This window comes from Coregonus clupeaformis, chromosome 2, assembly GCF_020615455.1.
Source record: "Coregonus clupeaformis isolate EN_2021a chromosome 2, ASM2061545v1, whole genome shotgun sequence".
NCBI classification, from domain to species: Eukaryota; Metazoa; Chordata; class Actinopteri; order Salmoniformes; family Salmonidae; genus Coregonus; species Coregonus clupeaformis.
In genome coordinates, this window is record NC_059193.1 from 15,363,907 (window position 1) to 15,382,073 (window position 18,167).

The 18,167-nt window shown below is 44.9% G+C and overlaps 2 protein-coding genes across 2 annotated transcripts in view; one reads left to right on the forward strand and one right to left on the reverse strand.

Moving 5' to 3' along the window:
- The window catches only part of LOC121530785 (complexin-2-like), a 36,727-nt gene that overhangs the window by 14,466 nt on the left and 4,094 nt on the right, over positions 1-18,167 (reverse strand). The gene's annotated exons all lie outside the window — the stretch shown is intronic.
- Positions 11,655-18,167, forward strand: part of LOC121585782 (histidine-rich glycoprotein-like) — a 17,979-nt gene continuing 11,466 nt past the window's right edge. The window contains exons 1-2 of the mRNA XM_041902084.1: positions 11,655-11,663; positions 11,792-12,638. Of these exons, the coding sequence (XP_041758018.1) occupies positions 11,655-11,663; positions 11,792-12,638 (856 nt within the window). The remainder of the gene's footprint in view (positions 11,664-11,791; positions 12,639-18,167) is intronic.

Genomic DNA, 18,167 nt, shown 5'->3' on the forward strand with positions numbered 1-18,167 from the left:
CAAAACATCAGCTATGTGGGTGATCTGATTGAATCTAGGCTTTGCTGTGAACCTCGAATGAAGTCCTGCTCTGAGGTCACCATTCCTTCTGCTGCCACTTTTCCATCATTTATTCATATGGGTCTATGGTGATAGATTATGCCCTCAGCCTCTAACTGGAGGGAGAAGGTTACATTTTTTAATTTTAATTTTAGTCATTTTAGCAGGAAATATACATTTTTCTTTGGAAATATAATCAGCCTGGGATATTATGGATTTTACAGAAACATGTCTCCTTTGGGGCTACTAAGAATGTTGAAAATGTATAGCATGTTAATAACATATTTGATTTAATAAATTATTATTTCAAGTAAAGTAGTAGGCGCTGGGTTCTAAATTAATTAAGCATTATTACCATAGAGATCCTATAATTCTGTGTTCTATGTGATTCTGTAGTTATTACAATATCAATAGGGCATCTCACTATATGTGGTTCTATTAACCATAGAGGGAGCTGATAGGAATTGCATTCTGAGAACACCAAATATTTTTTCCATTTCATTAAAATAAAATTGTGCATTGGGCACTTTCAATTCGGATAGAATTTCAATTTTCCAAACATGAAATGTAATTGGCTTCAACAAGACATTTAAGATTAGGAATCAATGCAGCATACTCAAGCACTTTTTAAAGCTACTGTTTACAGGCCTCCTGGGCCGTATACAGTGTTCCTCACTGAGTTCCCTGAATTCCTATTGGACCTCGAAGTCATGGCAGGTAATATTCAAATATTTTGGTGACTTCAATATTCACATGGAAAAGTCCACAACCCACTCCAAAAGGCTTTCAGAGCCATCATCGACTCGGTGGGTTTTGTCCAACGTTTCCAGACCTACGCATTGCCACAGTCATACCCTGGACGTAGTTTTGTCCCGTGGAATAAATCTTGTGGATCTAAATGTTTTTCCTCATAATCCTGGACTATCGGACCACCATCTTATTACGTTTGCAATCGCAACAAATAATCTGCTCAGACCCCAACCAAGGATTATCAAAAGCCACGCTATAAATTCTCGGACAACCCAAAGATTCCCAGATGCCCTTCCAGACTCCCTCCACCTACCCAAGGACATCGGAGTACAAAAATCTGTTAACCACCTAACCGAGGATCTACATTTAACCTTGCGTAATATCCTAGATGCAGTCGCACCTCTAAAAACAAAAAACATTTGTCACAAGAAATTTGCTCCCTGGTATATAGAAAATACCCAAGCCCTGAAGTAAGCTTCCAGAAAATCTCCTATAGAGCTCCACTTTTATGGAATGGTCTGCCTATCTATGTGAGAGACGCAGACTCAGTCTCAACCTTTAAGTCCTTACTGAAGACTCATCTCTTCAGTAGGTCCTATGATTAAGTGTAGTCTAGCCGAGGGGTGCGAAGGTGAACGGCAAGGCACTGGAGTGACGAACAGCCCTTGCTGTCTATGCCAGGCCGGCTCCCCTCTCTCCACTGGGATTCTCTTCCTCTGACTCTTCGACGAGAGCTGAGTCACTGGCTCACTAGTGCTCGTCCATGCCGTCCCCAGGAGGGGTGCGTCACGTCGTGCCAGGCTTTTTTCGCTATACTCAACTTGAGTGGGTTGAGTCACTGACGTGAAAGTCCTGTCCAGTTTTGCGCCCCCTCGGGCTTGTGCGGTTGAGGAGATCTTTCGTGGGCTATACTCAGCCTTGTCTCAGGGTAGTAGGTTGGTGGTCTGTTGATATCCCTCTGGTGGTGTGGGGGCTGTGCTTTGGCAAAGTGGGTGGGGTTATATCCTGCCTGGTTGGCCCTGTCTGGGGGTATCGTCGGCCCCGACCCCTCCCCCTGACTCAGCCTCCAGTATCTATGCTGCAATAGTCTATGTGCCGGGGGGCTAGGGTCAGTCTGTTATATCTGGTGTTATTCTCCTGTCTTATCTGGTGTCCTGTGTGAATTTAAGTATGCTCCCTCTAATTCTCCCATCTCTCTCTCTCTCTCCTGCTGGATAACCTGAGCCCTAGGACCATGCCTCAGGATTACCTGGCCTGATGACTCCTGGCTGTTCCCAGTCCACCTGGTCAGGCTGTTGCTGCAGTTTCAACTGTTCTGTCTGCGGCTATGGAACCCTGACCTGTTCACCGGACGTGCTACCTTGTCCTGGACCTGCCGTTTTCGACCCTCTCTCTCTCCCTCTCCCTCTCTCTCTCTCTCTCTCTCTCTCTCTCTCTCTCTCTCTCTCTCTCTCTCTCTCTCTCTCTCTCTCTCTCTTTCTCTCTCTCTCCCTCTCTCTCTCTCTCTCTCTCTCTCTCTCTCTCTCTCTCTTTCTCTCTCTCTCTCTTTCTCTTTCTCTCTCTCTCCCTCTTTCTCTCTCTCTCCCTCTCTCTCTCGCTCCCTCTGTACCGCACCTGCTGTCTCAACCTCTGAATTCTTGGCAATGAAAAGCCAAGTGACATTTACTCCTGAGGTGCGGACCTGTTTCACCCTCTACAACCACTGTGATTATTATTTGACCCTGCTGGTCATCTATGAACGTTTAAACATCTTGAAGAACGATCTGGCCTTAATGGCCATGTACTCTTATAATCTCCACCCGGCACATCCAGAAAAGGACTGGCCACCCCTCAGAGCCTGGTTCCTCTCTAGGTTTCTTCCTAGGTTCATGCCTTTCTAGGGAGTTATTCCTAGCCACCGTGTTTCTACATCTGCATTGCTTGCTGTTTGGTGTTTTAGGCTGAGTTTCTGTATAAGCACTTTGTGAAGTCTACTGATGTAAAAATGGCTTTATAAATTAATTTGATTTGATCTGATCCCTGCTCTATAGGGTTGGGACTGTGAGCAGTCAAGAGCAAATGTATCCATGTTGTCCTACTGTACTGAATCAGTTAAGGCCAGTAAACTATACAGTATCTCTCCACCAGAACACAGAAGCTGCATCCCAAATAGCACCCTATTCCCCTTATAGTGCACTACTATTGACCAGGGCCAACAGAGTCCCATTTGGGACGCACCCAGATAAAGAACATCCTCAACAACAACAACACTGTCCATCTCCATCTATAGTCTAAAGTAGCTGAAGGTAGGAATGAAAGACTCCGCCGGAGTCTGAAATGGCACACTATTTCGTAGTGCACTACTTTTGACCAGGGCTTATAGGGTTCTGGTCAAAAGTGGTGCACTCTATAGGGAATAGGGTGCCATTCGGGATGAACCCCATGGCTAGCTGCAGGGAGGGGACGGGACGAATTGAAAGATCCTCTCTTCTTGCTCAGGGGCATCGAGACGACGGATGAAAGATGACACTAACTGAAAGCAGATTGCACAGAGTTGTGTAATTAATGGCCGAGTGCACCAGAAGATCTGTTGAGACAGATATATTACTGTTTCCTGTGAAGTCATAGTACCATCTGTAACCAACAACGACATTATGGAGAAAAACTAAACATCTACTGTGAAAAATAAAAATAAAATAAATAAAAACTAACATTTTAATATTTGGGTCTGAAACAGAGGGGAAAAACATTCTGTCTGACCTGTGCCACCACAGCGTTTCTAAACCCAGAGGCCCAACATCGCAAGACTTCCGGGAACGCTTCCGTATAGCACACTCGGCAGACCAGACTGGGGGGGTTTGGGCTTTGGCAAGTCAATGAGATAATAGAAAAATTCATCCTGAGTTGTACATTTTCTCGAAATCTAAAGGCAAAACCTAGCCAATGTCTTAAGTAGCTGAAACTGTCATTACTGCAACCTTGTGAAAGTGTTAAACTGACACATTTGAATTTTCATTAAAAACAACTTTATATCGAAGGACTGCCTTTGGATTTGACGGCCTGCACATGCGCAGTTCGGCGCGACACGACCGTTATACCCAATTAAATGTTTCTGCGCATGAGCTTAGCTAGCTAAAGCTGCCAAGACATTGTCTTCAAACATGATCGGGGATTTCTATTGGAGAAGCAGTTTATCCCCATCTTCATACTGTACTGTCTTTGGTGCAACCCTGGATGTCAATGACGCGTGATGCAGTACACTGTAATAGAGACGGTAGAAATGCTGCTTGTCTAGTTAATAAATGCACTGTTGGTTAAGGGCTGTAAGTGAGCATTTCACTGTAATGTCTGCACCTGTTGTATTAGGCGCATGTGGCCAACAAAATTTGATTTGATTTGATATATATATATATATATTATGTCTGAGGCATTTGGCTTGCGGTTGTGTTGAGGGGAGAAGAGGACATTTCTCTATGGTTGGTCATTGAAGTGGTGTTTCCCGTTCTTTTAAAGCACAATTGTGTGTTTGTCGTTGTCATTGTGCAGTTACATTCAAAGGGCGTTTCCTCAGGGCTTGTCAAAGACATTCCTACTGTCAGTAGCCGATATCACAAGGGATTAAAACAGCTAAAACAGAAGAACATCGTTTATGAATGTAAGTCACCGTCATTATCACTAGAACAATGAATTGCCCTCAACCTCAACATTCTCTATAGGATTTTCAGGGACATTCCCATCATTCCATGAAGAAGGGACTGTGAACGTTGGTTATTAGTTCACTCCACCGTTAGTCAGCACCTCTACACACGATACAGTTCACTCCACCGTTAGTCAGCACCTCTACACACGATACAGTTCACTCCACCGTTAGTCAGCACCTCTACACACGATACAGTTCACTCCACCGTTAGTCAGCACCTCTACACACATGATACAGTTCACTCCACCGTTAGTCAGCACCACTACACACGATACAGTTCACTCCACTGGTAGTCAACATCTCTACACACGATACAGTTCACTCCACCGTTAGTCAGCACCTCTACACACGATACAGTTCACTCCACCGTTAGTCAGCACCTCTACACACATGATACAGTTCACTCCACCGTTAGTCAGCACCTCTACACACGATACAGTTCACTCCACCGTTAGTCAGCACCTCTACACACGATACAGTTCACTCCACCGTTAGTCAGCACCTCTACACACGATACAGTTCACTCCACCGTTAGTCAGCACCTCTACACACGATACAGTTCACTCCACCGTTAGTCAGCACCTCTACACACATTTTTGGGTGTGCATCAGCTCATGCCTTTTATTAGACATTCCCATCATTGACAGTACTGGACTATATCCTATTGACATCATTGACAGTGTAATGCACCTTGGTTGTAATGCACCTTGGTTGTAATGCACCTTGGTTGTAATTCACCTTGGTTGTAATTCATCTTGGTTGTAATGCACCTTGGTTGTAATGCACCTTGGTTGTAATGCACCTTGGTTGTAATTCACCTTGGTTGTAATGCATCTTGGTTGTAATTCACCTTGGTTGTAATTAACCTTGGTTGTAATTCACCTTGGTTGTAATTCATCTTGGTTGTAATGCACCTTGGTTGTAATGCACCTTGGTTGTAATGCATCTTGGTTGTAATGCACCTTGGTTGTAATTCACCTTGGTTGTAATGCACCTTGGTTGTAATGTATATTGGTTGTAATTCATCTTGGTTGTAATGCACCTTGGTTGTAATGCACCTTGGTTGTAATGCATCTTGGTTGTAATGCACCTTGGTTGTAATTCACCTTGGTTGTAATGCACCTTGGTTGTAATTCATCTTGGTTGTAATTCATCTTGGTTGTAATTCACTTTGCTTTTAGTATTGTAATGTTTATATTTCCTATTAGATTTTTACTCTGTAAGTGTTCTTGGGTATCTTGAAAGTCGCAAATGAAATATATTATTATTGTTATTATTTTTTATCATCAGTGGCATCAGTGAATTAGTGGCATCTGTCACGTTCGTTGTGTAAAGGAGCAGCGTGGTATGCGTACATAGTCGTTTATTTTAATAAACACTGACAAAATAACAAAATCCAACAGAACGTGAAGTTCAAGAGGCTAAACATCAAACAAGCCAAACAGAAACAAGATCCCACAACAAAGGTAGGCAACATGGCTGCCTAAGTATGATCCCCAATCAGAGACAACGACCGACAGCTGCCTCTGATTGGGAACCACACCCGGCCAACATAGAAATATATAAATTAGATTTCACACCCTGACCAACCCAACTAGAGATCTCAATGTCAGGGCGTGACAGCATCAGTGAATTAGTGGCACCAGTGAATCTGTGTCTCTGGCAACATCTGGGTTAAGAGGTCTGGGGACCTTGCCTTACTGTGAATGTATGTGTGTGTGTGTGTGTGTGTGTGTGTGTGTGTGTGTGTGTGTGTGTGTGTGTGTGTGTGTGTGTGTGTGTGTGTGTGTGTGTGTGTGTGTGTGTGTGTGTGTGTGTGTGTGTGTGTGTGTGTGTGTGTGTGTGTGTGTGTGTGTGTGTGTGTGTGTGTGTGTGTGTGTGTGTGTGTGTGTGTGTGTGTGTGTGTGTGTGTGTGGAAGGGGAAATGGAAGGGGAAGGTGGTAATTAAGTTAACTCAATATAGCCCTCCCTGGTTTACAAAGTCGATCTGACATCATCTACAATTGATTCAAACACAGGGCTCTGCCCTCTCTATGGGACGTGGAGATATCCCTGTTCTACCCTACCCTGTCCTGTCCTGTCCTGCCTTACCCTGTCCTGCTCTGTCCTGCCCTGACGTGTCCAGCCCTGTCCTGTCATGTCCTGCCATGTCCTTCCATGTCCTGCCCTGTCCTGCCATGTCCTGCCATGTCCTGCCGTGTCCTGCCATGTCCTGCCATGTCCTTCCATGTCCTGCCCTGTCCTGCCATGTCCTGCCTTGTCCTGCCCTGTCCTGCCATGTCCTTCCATGTCCTGCCCTGTCCTGCCATGTCCTGCCTTGTCCTGCCCTGTCCTGTCCTGTCCTGTCCTGCCCTGTCCTGTCATGTCCTGCCATGTCGTGTCCTGTCCTGTCCTGCCCTGTCCTGTCCTGCCCTGTCCTGTCATGTCCTGCCATGTCGTGTCCTGTCATGTCCTGCCCTGTCCTGTCATGTCCTGCCATGTCGTGTCCTGTCATGTCCTGCCCTGTCCTGCCATGTCCTTCCATGTCCTGTCCTGTCCTGTCCTGTCCTGCCTTGTCCTGCCCTGTCCTGTCCTGTCCTGCCCTGTCCTGTCATGTCCTGTCCTGTCATGTCCTGCCATGTCGTGTCCTGTCATGTCCTGTCCTGTCCTGTCATGTCCTACCCTGTCCTGTCCGGTCCTGTCCTGTCCTGTCCGGTCCTGTCCTGTCCTGTCCTAGCCACAATAGGGTGTATGATGTGACAGTATGGCACACCTCCATGTTGAAGAATATGAAGGCATATCCATAAATAAGATACAAATACATATTTATTTATTTTCTGCAGAAAAGTACAGTATGTGAAATTAATCGTCTGACCTTTTTCCAGTCTATGACAAGAGCTTACAAAACAGCAAATTAGACTAAATAGGCTTCAAACAAAAAATCATAGCAGAGTTGTCATAGCAGGATGATGGTTGAATTATTGCTGGTCCAAATATATCCTGTCAGTCGTGCATAGAACCAGGCCCACAGATGTTTCAGTGACAAAGGCAAAGCACAACTCAAACTCCATCAGACGTGTGCATGGTGTGAGGCTTGTGAGCAACCATATGAATGAATTCATAGTTTGTTGGTTTTGGTAGGTTCATACAAATGATAATTAGTGGTAGCTACAATCTGTAATACATTGTCAATGTCCCTGTCAAATAAATAAACGATTAACATTGAACTGACAGAAAGTGAATTGTCTCTGTCCTGAACACAACCTGTGGCCTGGAGTTATTTTACGTTGTGACTGAAGCAGCCTACTGGGCTAATAATTAGCCTGGCCTCTAGATGATGACTTTCATTACATGCGTGGATGAACAACAATCCATGAGGCTCTTGATGTGTGACATACTGTAGAGGCCCTGTGTAATCTGAGATGGGACACAGGGTAGAGGTGAAACAGGGTAGATTATTATGAAACAGGGTAGATTATTTATTTATTTTTTATTATTTTTATTTATAAACAGGGTAGAGGTGAAACAGGGTAGAGGTGAAACAGGGTAGAGAGGAAACAGGGTGGAGAGGAAACAGGGTAGAGGTGAAACAGGGTAGAGAGGAAACAGGGTAGAGGTGAAACAGGGTGTGGAAGGAGGAAACAGGGTAGAGAGGAAACAGGGTTGGGGGGGAACAGTAAAGAGAGGAAACAGGCTATTGAGGAAACAGTGAAGGAAACAGGAAATAGAGAGGAAACAGGGTAGAGGTGAAACAGGGTAGAGGTGAAACAGGGTAGAGAGGAAACAGGGTAGAGGTGAAACAGGGTAGAGAGGAAACAGGGTAGAGAGGAAACAGGGTTGGGGGGAACAGTAAAGAGAGGAAACAGGCTATTGAGGAAACAGTGAAGGAAACAGGAAATAGAGAGGAAACATAGTGAGGAGGAAACAGGGTGGGGAGCAAGGTAAGGAAACAGGATAGGGAGGAAACAGGGTAACGAGGACATAGGGTAGAGGAAATAGTAGGGAGGAAACAGAGTAGGGAGGAAACAGAGTAGGGAGGAAACAGAGTAGGGAGGAAACAGAGAGGAAGGAAACATGGGTAGAGATGAAACAGGATTAAGAGAAAATAGGGTAGGAAGGAAACAGGGTAACGAGGACATAGGGTAGGGAGGAAACAGAGTAGGGAGGAAACAGAGTAGGGAGGAAACAGAGTAGGGAGGAAACAGAGTAGGGAGGAAACAGAGTAGGGAGGAAACATGGGTAGAGATGAAACAGGATTAAGAGAAAATAGGGTAGGAAGGAAACAGAGAGGACGGAAACAGGTTGGAGAGGAAACAGGAGAGCGAGGAAACAGGATTAGGAGAAAACAGGGTAGAGAGGAAACAGGTGAGTGAGGAAACTGAGAGGAAGGAAACAGGGTAGAGAGGAAACAGGGTAGAGAGGAAACAGGAGAGGGAATGCTATAGTAATTGTGTGGGTTGCTTGTAGCCTGGTCCCAGATCTGTTTGTGCTGTCTTGCCAGCTCCTATTGTCATTGTCAAGCCAAGTGGCAAGACAGTCCAACAGATCTGGCACCAGGCTAGGTTGTGGTGTATAATAACATAGGTATGACAAAACTTTCCTGTAAGGGTTGGTGTGAGGTGTGACCCAGGTGCGTTGCAGGATAGACAGTAGGCAGGAGGCAAGGATGGTGAAACAAGGATCTTTACTGGTGGTCCAAAGACCAGGATACAAAACAAATGAGGAGCACATACAGTGAGGGAAAAAAGTATTTGATCCCCTGCTGATTTTGTACGTTTGCCCACTGACAAAGACATGATCAGTCTATAATTTTAATGATAGGTTTATTTGAACAGTGAGAGACAGAATAACAACAAAAAAATCCATAAAAACGCATGTCAAAAATGTCATAAATTGATTAGCATTTTAATGAGGGAAATAAGTATTTGACCCCTCTGCAAAACATGACTTAGTACTTGGTGGCAAAACCCTTGTTGGCAATCACAGAGGTCAGACGTTTCTTGTAGTTGGCCACCAGGTTTGCACACATCTCAGGAGGGATTTTGTTCCACTCCTCTTTGCAGATCTTCTCCAAGTCATTAAGGTTTCGAGGCTGACGTTTGGCAACTCAAACCTTCAGCTCCCTCCACAGATTTTCTATGGGATTAAGGTCTGGAGACTGGCCTGTCCACTCCAGGATCTTAATGTACTTCTTCTTGAGCCACTCCTTTGTTGCCTTGGCCGTGTGTTTTGGGTCATTGTCATGCTGGAATACCCATCCACGACCCATTTTCAATGCCCTGGCTGAGGGAAGGAGGTTCTCACCCAAGATTTGACGGTACATTGCCCCGTCCATCGTCCCTTTGATGCGGTGAAGTTGTCCTGTCCCCTTAGCAGAAAAACACCCCCAAAGCATAATGTTTCCACCTCCATGTTTGACGGTGGGGATGGTGTTCTTGGGGTCATAGGCAGCATTCCTCCTCCTCCAAACACGGAGAGTTGAGTTGATGCCAAAGAGCTAAATTTTGGTCTCATCTGACCACAACACTTTCACCCAGTTCTCCTCTGAATCATTCAGATGTTCATTGGCAAACTTCAGACGGCCCTGTATATGTGCTTTCTTGAGCAGGGGGACCTTGCGGGCGCTGCAGGATTTCAGTCCTTCACGGCGTAGTGTGTTACCAAATGTTTTCTTGGTGACTATGGTCCCAGCTGCCTTGAGATCCTCCCGTGTAGTTCTGGGCTGATTCCTCACCGTTCTCATGATCATTGCAACTCCACGAGGTGAGATCTTGCATGGAGCCCCAGGCCGAGGGAGATTGACAGTTCTTTTGTGTTTCTTCCATTTGCGAATAATCGCACCAACTTTTGTCACCTTCTCACCAAGCTGCTTGGCGATGGTCTTGTAGCCCATTCCAGCTTTGTGTAGGTCTACAATCTTGTCCCTGACATCCCTGGAGAGCTCTTTGGTCTTGGCCATGGTGGAGAGTTTGGAATCTGATTGATTGATTGCTTCTGTGGACAGGTGTCTTTTATACAGGTAACAAACTGAGATTAGGAGCACTCCCTTTAAGAGTGTGCTCCTAATCTCAGCTCGTTACCTGTATAAAAGACACCTGGGAAACAGAAATCTTTCTGATTGAGAGGGGGTCAAATACTTATTTCCCTCATTAAAATGCAAATCAATTTATAACATTTTTGACATGCGTTTTTCTGGATTTTGTTGTTGTTATTCTGTCTCTCACTGTTCAAATAAACCTACCATTAAAATTATAGACTGATCATTTCTTTGTCAGTGGGCAAACATACAAAATCAGCAGGGGATCAAATACTTGTTTCCCTCACTGTAGGTCTCCAAAAAACAGGCTGACAGCAAACAATACGAAATACTAACTCTGACTGGAAAAACACAATGACACCGGGAGAACACTTCTCGAGTACCTGTAACTCTGTCACGTGATCCGACACTGATACATACTGCCTGACATCAAGGAACTAGCAGAGAAAACGGAGCAAGGGAACACAGGGTAGTGAGGGCATAAATACACAGGTGAATCAGATAGCCACTGGTGACACCAATGGGCAGATAATTAGTCACGACTGTGAGTGAGGAGGTGCCTATGGTTGTCGGAGGATGACACCTAGTGGGTCGCTCCGGAACTGCGACCCACTCCTGTAACATGTTCCCTGTCTCTTGACAACTAACCTCGTCCCCAGGACCAACTGCTAGAGAGAGAGAGCAGGCTGGTTAGATTATTCCCTTCAAGAATATCCATAACACTACAATGACACAAGGAGGTTGGTGGTTAAGTGTTACAGAGTTTGATTCTATGCTACACTTTGCAAACAGGGGCTGATGTTATTTTTATCCATGTTATTGTATCACATCCTGTCTTCAGTGACGCTCCTTTAAAGGGTGATGACTATAATGACAATATTTAGGGAGAAACAATGGATACAGCACCTGTGCCAGGAACTGTGTTCGGCACAGAGCTCCAAACTGTCTTCCTAGCTGTCTTCCCTCCTACAGCACTCTGTTTAGCTTTACAGCAACAGGTCTAAGGGGTTGTTACCAGGACAACCACTTCTTACATCAGCTAGAGGCATTGAGAGTGTGGGTGCCCTGGCTTCAGGGCCAGAACAGTGGAGCAGGAGATGGACATCTCTATTACCAGTCACCCTGTCAGAACTTATACAGTGTCTATTCATATCCCTCAGATCTGCTAACATGGAAGGGGTATGGGGCCAAAGGGAAGATGAGGGTGCTAATCTGCACCTGCTAGTCACCCCGTCAGAGAACTCCCTCCTGGTTGTCCAAACAGCCAGATGAGGATATGACTCAGCAGTCGTTAATTCTCCTGCAAGGCCCATCGTAGCGAGGCACATCATAGCGAGACCCATTATAGCGAGGCCCATCCTAGCGAGTCCCATCATAGCGAGGCCCATCCTAGCGAGACCCATCAGAGTGAGGCCCATCCTAGCGAGACCCCTCAGAGTGAGGCCCATCCTAGCGAGGCCCATCCTAGCGAGACCCATCCTAGCGAGACCCATCCTAGCGAGTCCCATCCTAGCGAGTCCCATCAGAGTGAGGCCCATCCTAGCGAGGCCCATCCTAGCGAGTCCCATCCTAGCGAGACCCATCAGAGTGAGGCCCATCCTAGCGAGGCCCATCCTAGCGAGTCCCATCCTAGCGAGTCCCATCCTAGCGAGACCCATCCTAGCGAGTCCCATCAGAGCGAGGCCCATCCTAGCGAGGCCCATCAGAGTGAGGCCCATCCTAGCGAGACCCATCCTAGCGAGACCCATCCTAGCGAGACCCATCAGAGTGAGGCCTATCGTAGCGAGACCCATCCTAGCGAGACCCATCAGAGTGAGGCCCATCCTAGCGAGACCCATCCTAGCGAGACCCATCAGAGTGAGGCCCATCCTAGCGAGACCCATCCTAGCGAGACCCATCAGAGTGAGGCCCATCCTAGCGAGACCCATCCTAGCGAGACCCATCAGAGTGAGGCCCATCCTAGCGAGGCCCATCCTAGCGAGACCCATCCTAGCGAGACCCATCCTAGCGAGTCCCATCCTAGCGAGTCCCATCCTAGCGAGTCCCATCAGAGTGAGGCCTATCCTAGCGAGACCCATCCTAGCGAGACCCATCCTAGCGAGACCCATCCTAGTGAGGCCCATCCTAGCGAGTCCCATCATAGCGAGGCCCATAGTCAGTCAGGGAAGTGCTTATCAGCAACACACATTGTGATAGAAACACAGGATTCAATCAGGGGTTTAATCCCAGATCCCTTTAACAAAAGGTTCACTAGTAAGACACGTATTGACTGGGGCAGACTCTTAGCAGGCACGTCTGCCTTGGCAGAGTCTTTGCATTTCCTTCTTAAGAGTTTGTGCTTTTAAATGTCAAACAGCTGCTTTACATCAGTGCTTCTACAATGATTGTTGACTAGAGTAGAGTAGAGAAATTAGAGTAGAGAAATTAGAGTAGAGAAATTATTTTTTAGAACGGTCTCAAAAAACATCCCTCAATCATCTGTCTGGTATTGTACTGTGGCGCTAATTTGTTTGTCGGGAGTGGTTCAATGAGCCCACGAGGGGTTCTCTCCTCCTCTAGTGAAATAAAAGAGAGAAAGCCAAGTGCTACTGGCCGGTAAGTGGCCTATCGGTGGCCAAAGAAACCAGGTTCCTGGGGTCTGTGGGGAGGGAGCAACATCACAGAATAATCAGATATAAATGCATTTCGTAGAACAGACAGACATGATTTTCTGCCCTGTAGAATTGGGCAATCATCATGTCAGCTGCTCTATTCATTACAATTATATCTGCAGTTTTGTGAAGAACGTGAACCTTTCAGCTCATTGAACAAACCCCCCTGGTGTCTTGTCTTATTGCCCCTCTGCTGAGAGGAACCAAAGAAGAGAAGCAGAATAGTGGCGATGGGTTGAGTCTCACTGGGAGGTCCTGGGAACCCCCCCCTCCCTCCTCTATACCGTGGGGTCTAATTAGCCTCCGTCAAAACGATTCAGCGTCCTCATCTGCAACACCTGGTGTAGCAACAACGGCGTTGTTCTGTACTGTTAGGCTACTGTAAACACTGAAAGGGCAAATATTAGTGAGGCGCTGCTAGCTACTTGTGGATACAACCATTGAACCACCCATCATCATAATTGTATATCTCAGCTTGTCTGTGAGTGTATATCATTTACATTTTAGTCATTTAGCAGACGCTCTTTTTCCAGAGCGACTTACAGGAGCAATTAGGGTTAAGTGCCTTGCTTAAGGGCACATTGACAGATTTTTCACCTAGTCGGCTCAGGGATTAGAACCAGCGACCTTTCGTTTACTGGCACAACGCTCTTAACCACTAAGCTACCTGCCGTATATGATGTCACTGCTGTGTGTGTGTGTGTGTGTGTGTGTGTGTGTGTGTGTGTGTGTGTGTGTGTGTGTGTGTGTGTGTGTGTGTGTGTGTGTGTGTGTGTGTGTGTGTGTGTGTGTGTGTGTGTGTGTGTGTGTGTGTGTGTGTGTGTGTGTGTGTGTGTGTGTGTGTGTGTGTGTGTGTGTGTGTGTGTGTGTGTGTGTGTGTGTGTGTGTGTGTGTGTGTGTGTGTGTGTGTGTGTGTGTGTGTGTGTGTGTGTGTGTGTGTGCGCGCCTCCGTGCGTGCATTTTTATTTTCACATGTACAGTGAGGGGAAAAAAGTATTTGATCGCCTGCTGATTTTGTACGTTTGCCCACTGACAAAGAAATGATCAGTCTATAATTTTAATGGTAGGTTTATTTGAACAGTGAGAGACAAAAAAAAAAAAAAAAAAATCCAGAAAAACGCATGGCAAAAATGTTATAAATTGATTTGCCTTTTAATGAGGGAAATAAGTATTTGACCCCGTCTCAATCTGAAAGATTTCTGGCTCCCAGGTGTCTTTTATACAGGTAACGAGCTGAGATTAGGAGCACACTCTTAAAGGGAGGAGGAGGAATGCTGCCTATGACCCCAAGAACACCATCCCCACCGTCAAACATGGAGGTGGAAACATTATGCTTTGGGGGTGTTTTTCTGCTAAGGGGACAGGACAACTTCACCGCATCAAAGGGACGATGGACGGGGCCATGTACCGTCAAATCTTGGGTGAGAACCTCCTTCCCTCAGCCAGGGCATTGAAAATGGGTCGTGGATGGGTATTGCAGCATGACAATGACCCAAAACACATGGCCAAGGCAACAAAGGAGTGGCTCAAGAAGAAGCACATTAAGGTCCTGGAGTGGCCTAGCCAGTCTCCAGACCTTAATCCCATAGAAAATCTGTGGAGGGAGCTGAAGGTTCGAGTTGCCAAACGTCAGCTTCGAAACCTTAATGACTTGGAGAAGATCTGCAAAGAGGAGTGGGACAAAATCCCTCCTGAGATGTGTGCAAACCTGGTGGCCAACTACAAGAAACATCTGACCTCTGTGATTGCCAACAAGGGTTTTGCCACCAAGTACTAAGTCATGTTTTGCAGAGGGGTCAAATACTTATTTCCCTCATTAAAATGCAAATCAATTTATAACATTTTTTACGTGCGTTTTTCTGGATTTTGTTGTTGTTATTCTGTCTCTCACTGTTCAAATAAACCTACCATTAAAATTATAGACTGATCATGTCTTTGTCAGTGGGCAAACGTACAAAATCAGCAGGGGATCAAATACTTTTTTCCCTCACTGTATTTACCAAGGGTCTAGGCATTTTACAGCTAGACCAGTCTGGTAAGAAAATATAAGTCCAGAGTTAACATCCATTGAGCCAGCATGAAGTACTCAGGGACCATCAGCATACCATTTCAGCTGTAGATTAGAACCTCTATACATTAAGTTCTTAGGGACCATCAGCATACCATTTCAGATATAGATTATAACCTATATACATGAAGTTCTTAGGGACCATCAGCATACCATTTCAGATATAGATTAGAACCTATATACATGCAGTTCTTAGGGAAATAACATACCATTTCAGCTATAGATTAGAACCTATATACATGAAGTTCTTAGGGACCATCAGCATACAATTTCAGCTATAGATTAGAACCTATATACAGTGGGGGAAAAAAGTATTTAGTCAGCCACCAATTGTGCAAGTTCTCCCACTTAAAAAGATGAGAGGCCTGTAATTTTCATCATAGGTACACGTCAACTATGACAGACAAAATTAGGAAAGAAAATCCAGAAAATCACATTGTAGGATTTTTAATTAATTTATTTGCAAATTATGGTGGACAATAAGTACTTGGTCAATAACAAAAGTTTCTCAATACTTTGTTATATACCTTTGTTGGCAATGCCACATGTCAAATGTTTTCTGTAAGTCTTCACAAGGTTTTCACACACTGTTGCTGGTATTTTGGCCCATTCCTCCATGCAGATCTCCTCTAGAGCAGTGATGTTTTTGGGCTGTCGCTGGGCAACACGGACTTTCAACTCCCTCCAAAGATTTTCTATGGGGTTGAGATCTGGAGACTGGCTAGGCCACTCCAGGACCTTGAAATGCTTCTTACGAAGCCACTCCTTCGTTGCCCGGGCGGTGTGTTTGGGATCATTGTCATGCTGAAAGACCCAGCCACGTTTCATCTTCAATGCCCTTGCTGATGGAAGGAGGTTTTCACTCAAAATCTCACGATACATGGCCCCATTCATTATTTCCTTTATATGGATCAGTCGTCCTGGTCCCTTTGCAGAAAAAACAGCCCCAAAGCATGATGTTTCCACCCCCATGCTTCACAGTAGGTATGGTGTTCTTTGGATGCAACTCAGCATTCTTTGTCCTCCAAACACGACTGAGTTGAGTTTTTACCAAAAAGTTCTATTTTGGTTTCATCTGACCATATGACATTCTCCCAATCCTCTTCTGGATCATCCAAATGCACTCTAGCAAACTTCAGACGGGCCTGGACATGTACTGGCTTAAGCAGGGGGACACGTCTGGCACTGCAGGATTTGAGTCCCTGGCGGCGTAGTGTGTTACTGATGGTAGGCTTTGTTACTTTGGTCCCAGCTCTCTGCAGGTCATTCACTAGGTCCCCCCGTGTGGTTCTGGGATTTTTGCTCACCGTTCTTGTGATCATTCTGACCCCACGGGGTGAGATCTTGCGTGGAGCCCCAGATCGAGGGAGATTATCAGTGGTCTTGTATGTCTTCCATTTCCTAATAATTGCCCCCACAGTTGATTTCTTCAAACCAAGCTGCTTACCTATTGCAGATTCAGTCTTCCCAGCCTGGTGCAGGTCTACAATTTTGTTTCTGGTGTCCTTTGACAGCTCTTTGGTCTTGGCCATAGTGGAGTTTGGAGTGTGACTGTTTGAGGTTGTGGACAGGTGTCTTTTATACTGATAACAAGTTCAAACAGGTGCCATTAATACAAGTAACGAGTGGAGGACAGAGGAGCCTCTTAAAGAAGAAGTTACAGGTCTGTGAGAGCCAGAAATCTTGCATGTTTGTAGGTGACCAAATACTTATTTTCCACCATAATTTGCAAATAAATTCATTAAAAATCCTACAATGTGATTTTCTGGAAAAAAAATTCTCAATGTCTGTCATAGTTGACGTGTACCTATGATGAAAATTACAGGCCTCTCTCATCTTTTTAAGTGGGAGAACTTGCACAATTGGTGGCTGACTAAATACTTTTTTTCCCCACTGTACATGCAGTTCTTAGGGAAATAACATACCATTTCAGCTATAGATTAGAACCTATATACATGCAGTTCTTAGGGACCATCAGCATACCATTTCAGCTATAGATTAGAACATATATACATGCAGTTCTTAGGGACCATCAGCATACCATTTCAGCTATAGATTAGAACCTATATACATGCAGTTCTTAGGGACCATCAGCATACCATTTCAGCTATAGATTAGAACATATATACATGAAGTTCTTAGGAAACATCAGCATACCATTTCAGCTATAGATTAGAACCTATATACATGCAGTTCTTAGGGACCATCAGCATACCATTTCAGCTATAGATTAGAACCTATATACATTAAGTTCTTAGGGACCATCAGCATACCATTTCAGCTATAGATTAGAACCTATATACATGCAGTTCTTAGGGAAATAACATACCATTTCAGCTATAGATTAGAACCTATATACATGCAGTTATTAGGGAAATAACATACCATTCCAGCTATAAATTAGAACCTATATACATGAAGTACTCAGGGACCATCAGCATACCATTTCAGCTATAGATTAGAACCTATATACATGAAGTTCTTAGGGACCATCAGCATACCATAATAATAATAATAATAATAATAATATGCCATTTAGCAGACACTTTTATCCATAGCATGATAGAACCTATATACAGTGGGGAGAACAAGTATTTGATACACTGCCGATTTTGCAGGTTTTCCTACTTACAAAGCATGTAGAGGTCTGTAATTTTTATCATAGGTACACTTCAACTGTGAGAGACGGAATCTAAAACAAAAATCCAGAAAATCACATTGTATGATTTTTAAGTAATTAATTTGCATTTTATTGCATGACATAAGTATTTGATACATCAGAAAAGCAGAACTTAATATTTGGTACAGAAACCTTTGTTTGCAATTACAGAGATCATACGTTTCCTGTAGGTCTTGACCAGGTTTGCACACACTGCAGCAGGGATTTTGGCCCACTCCTCCATACAGACCTTCTCCAGATCCTTCAGGTTTCGGGGCTGTCGCTGGGCAGTACAGACTTTCAGC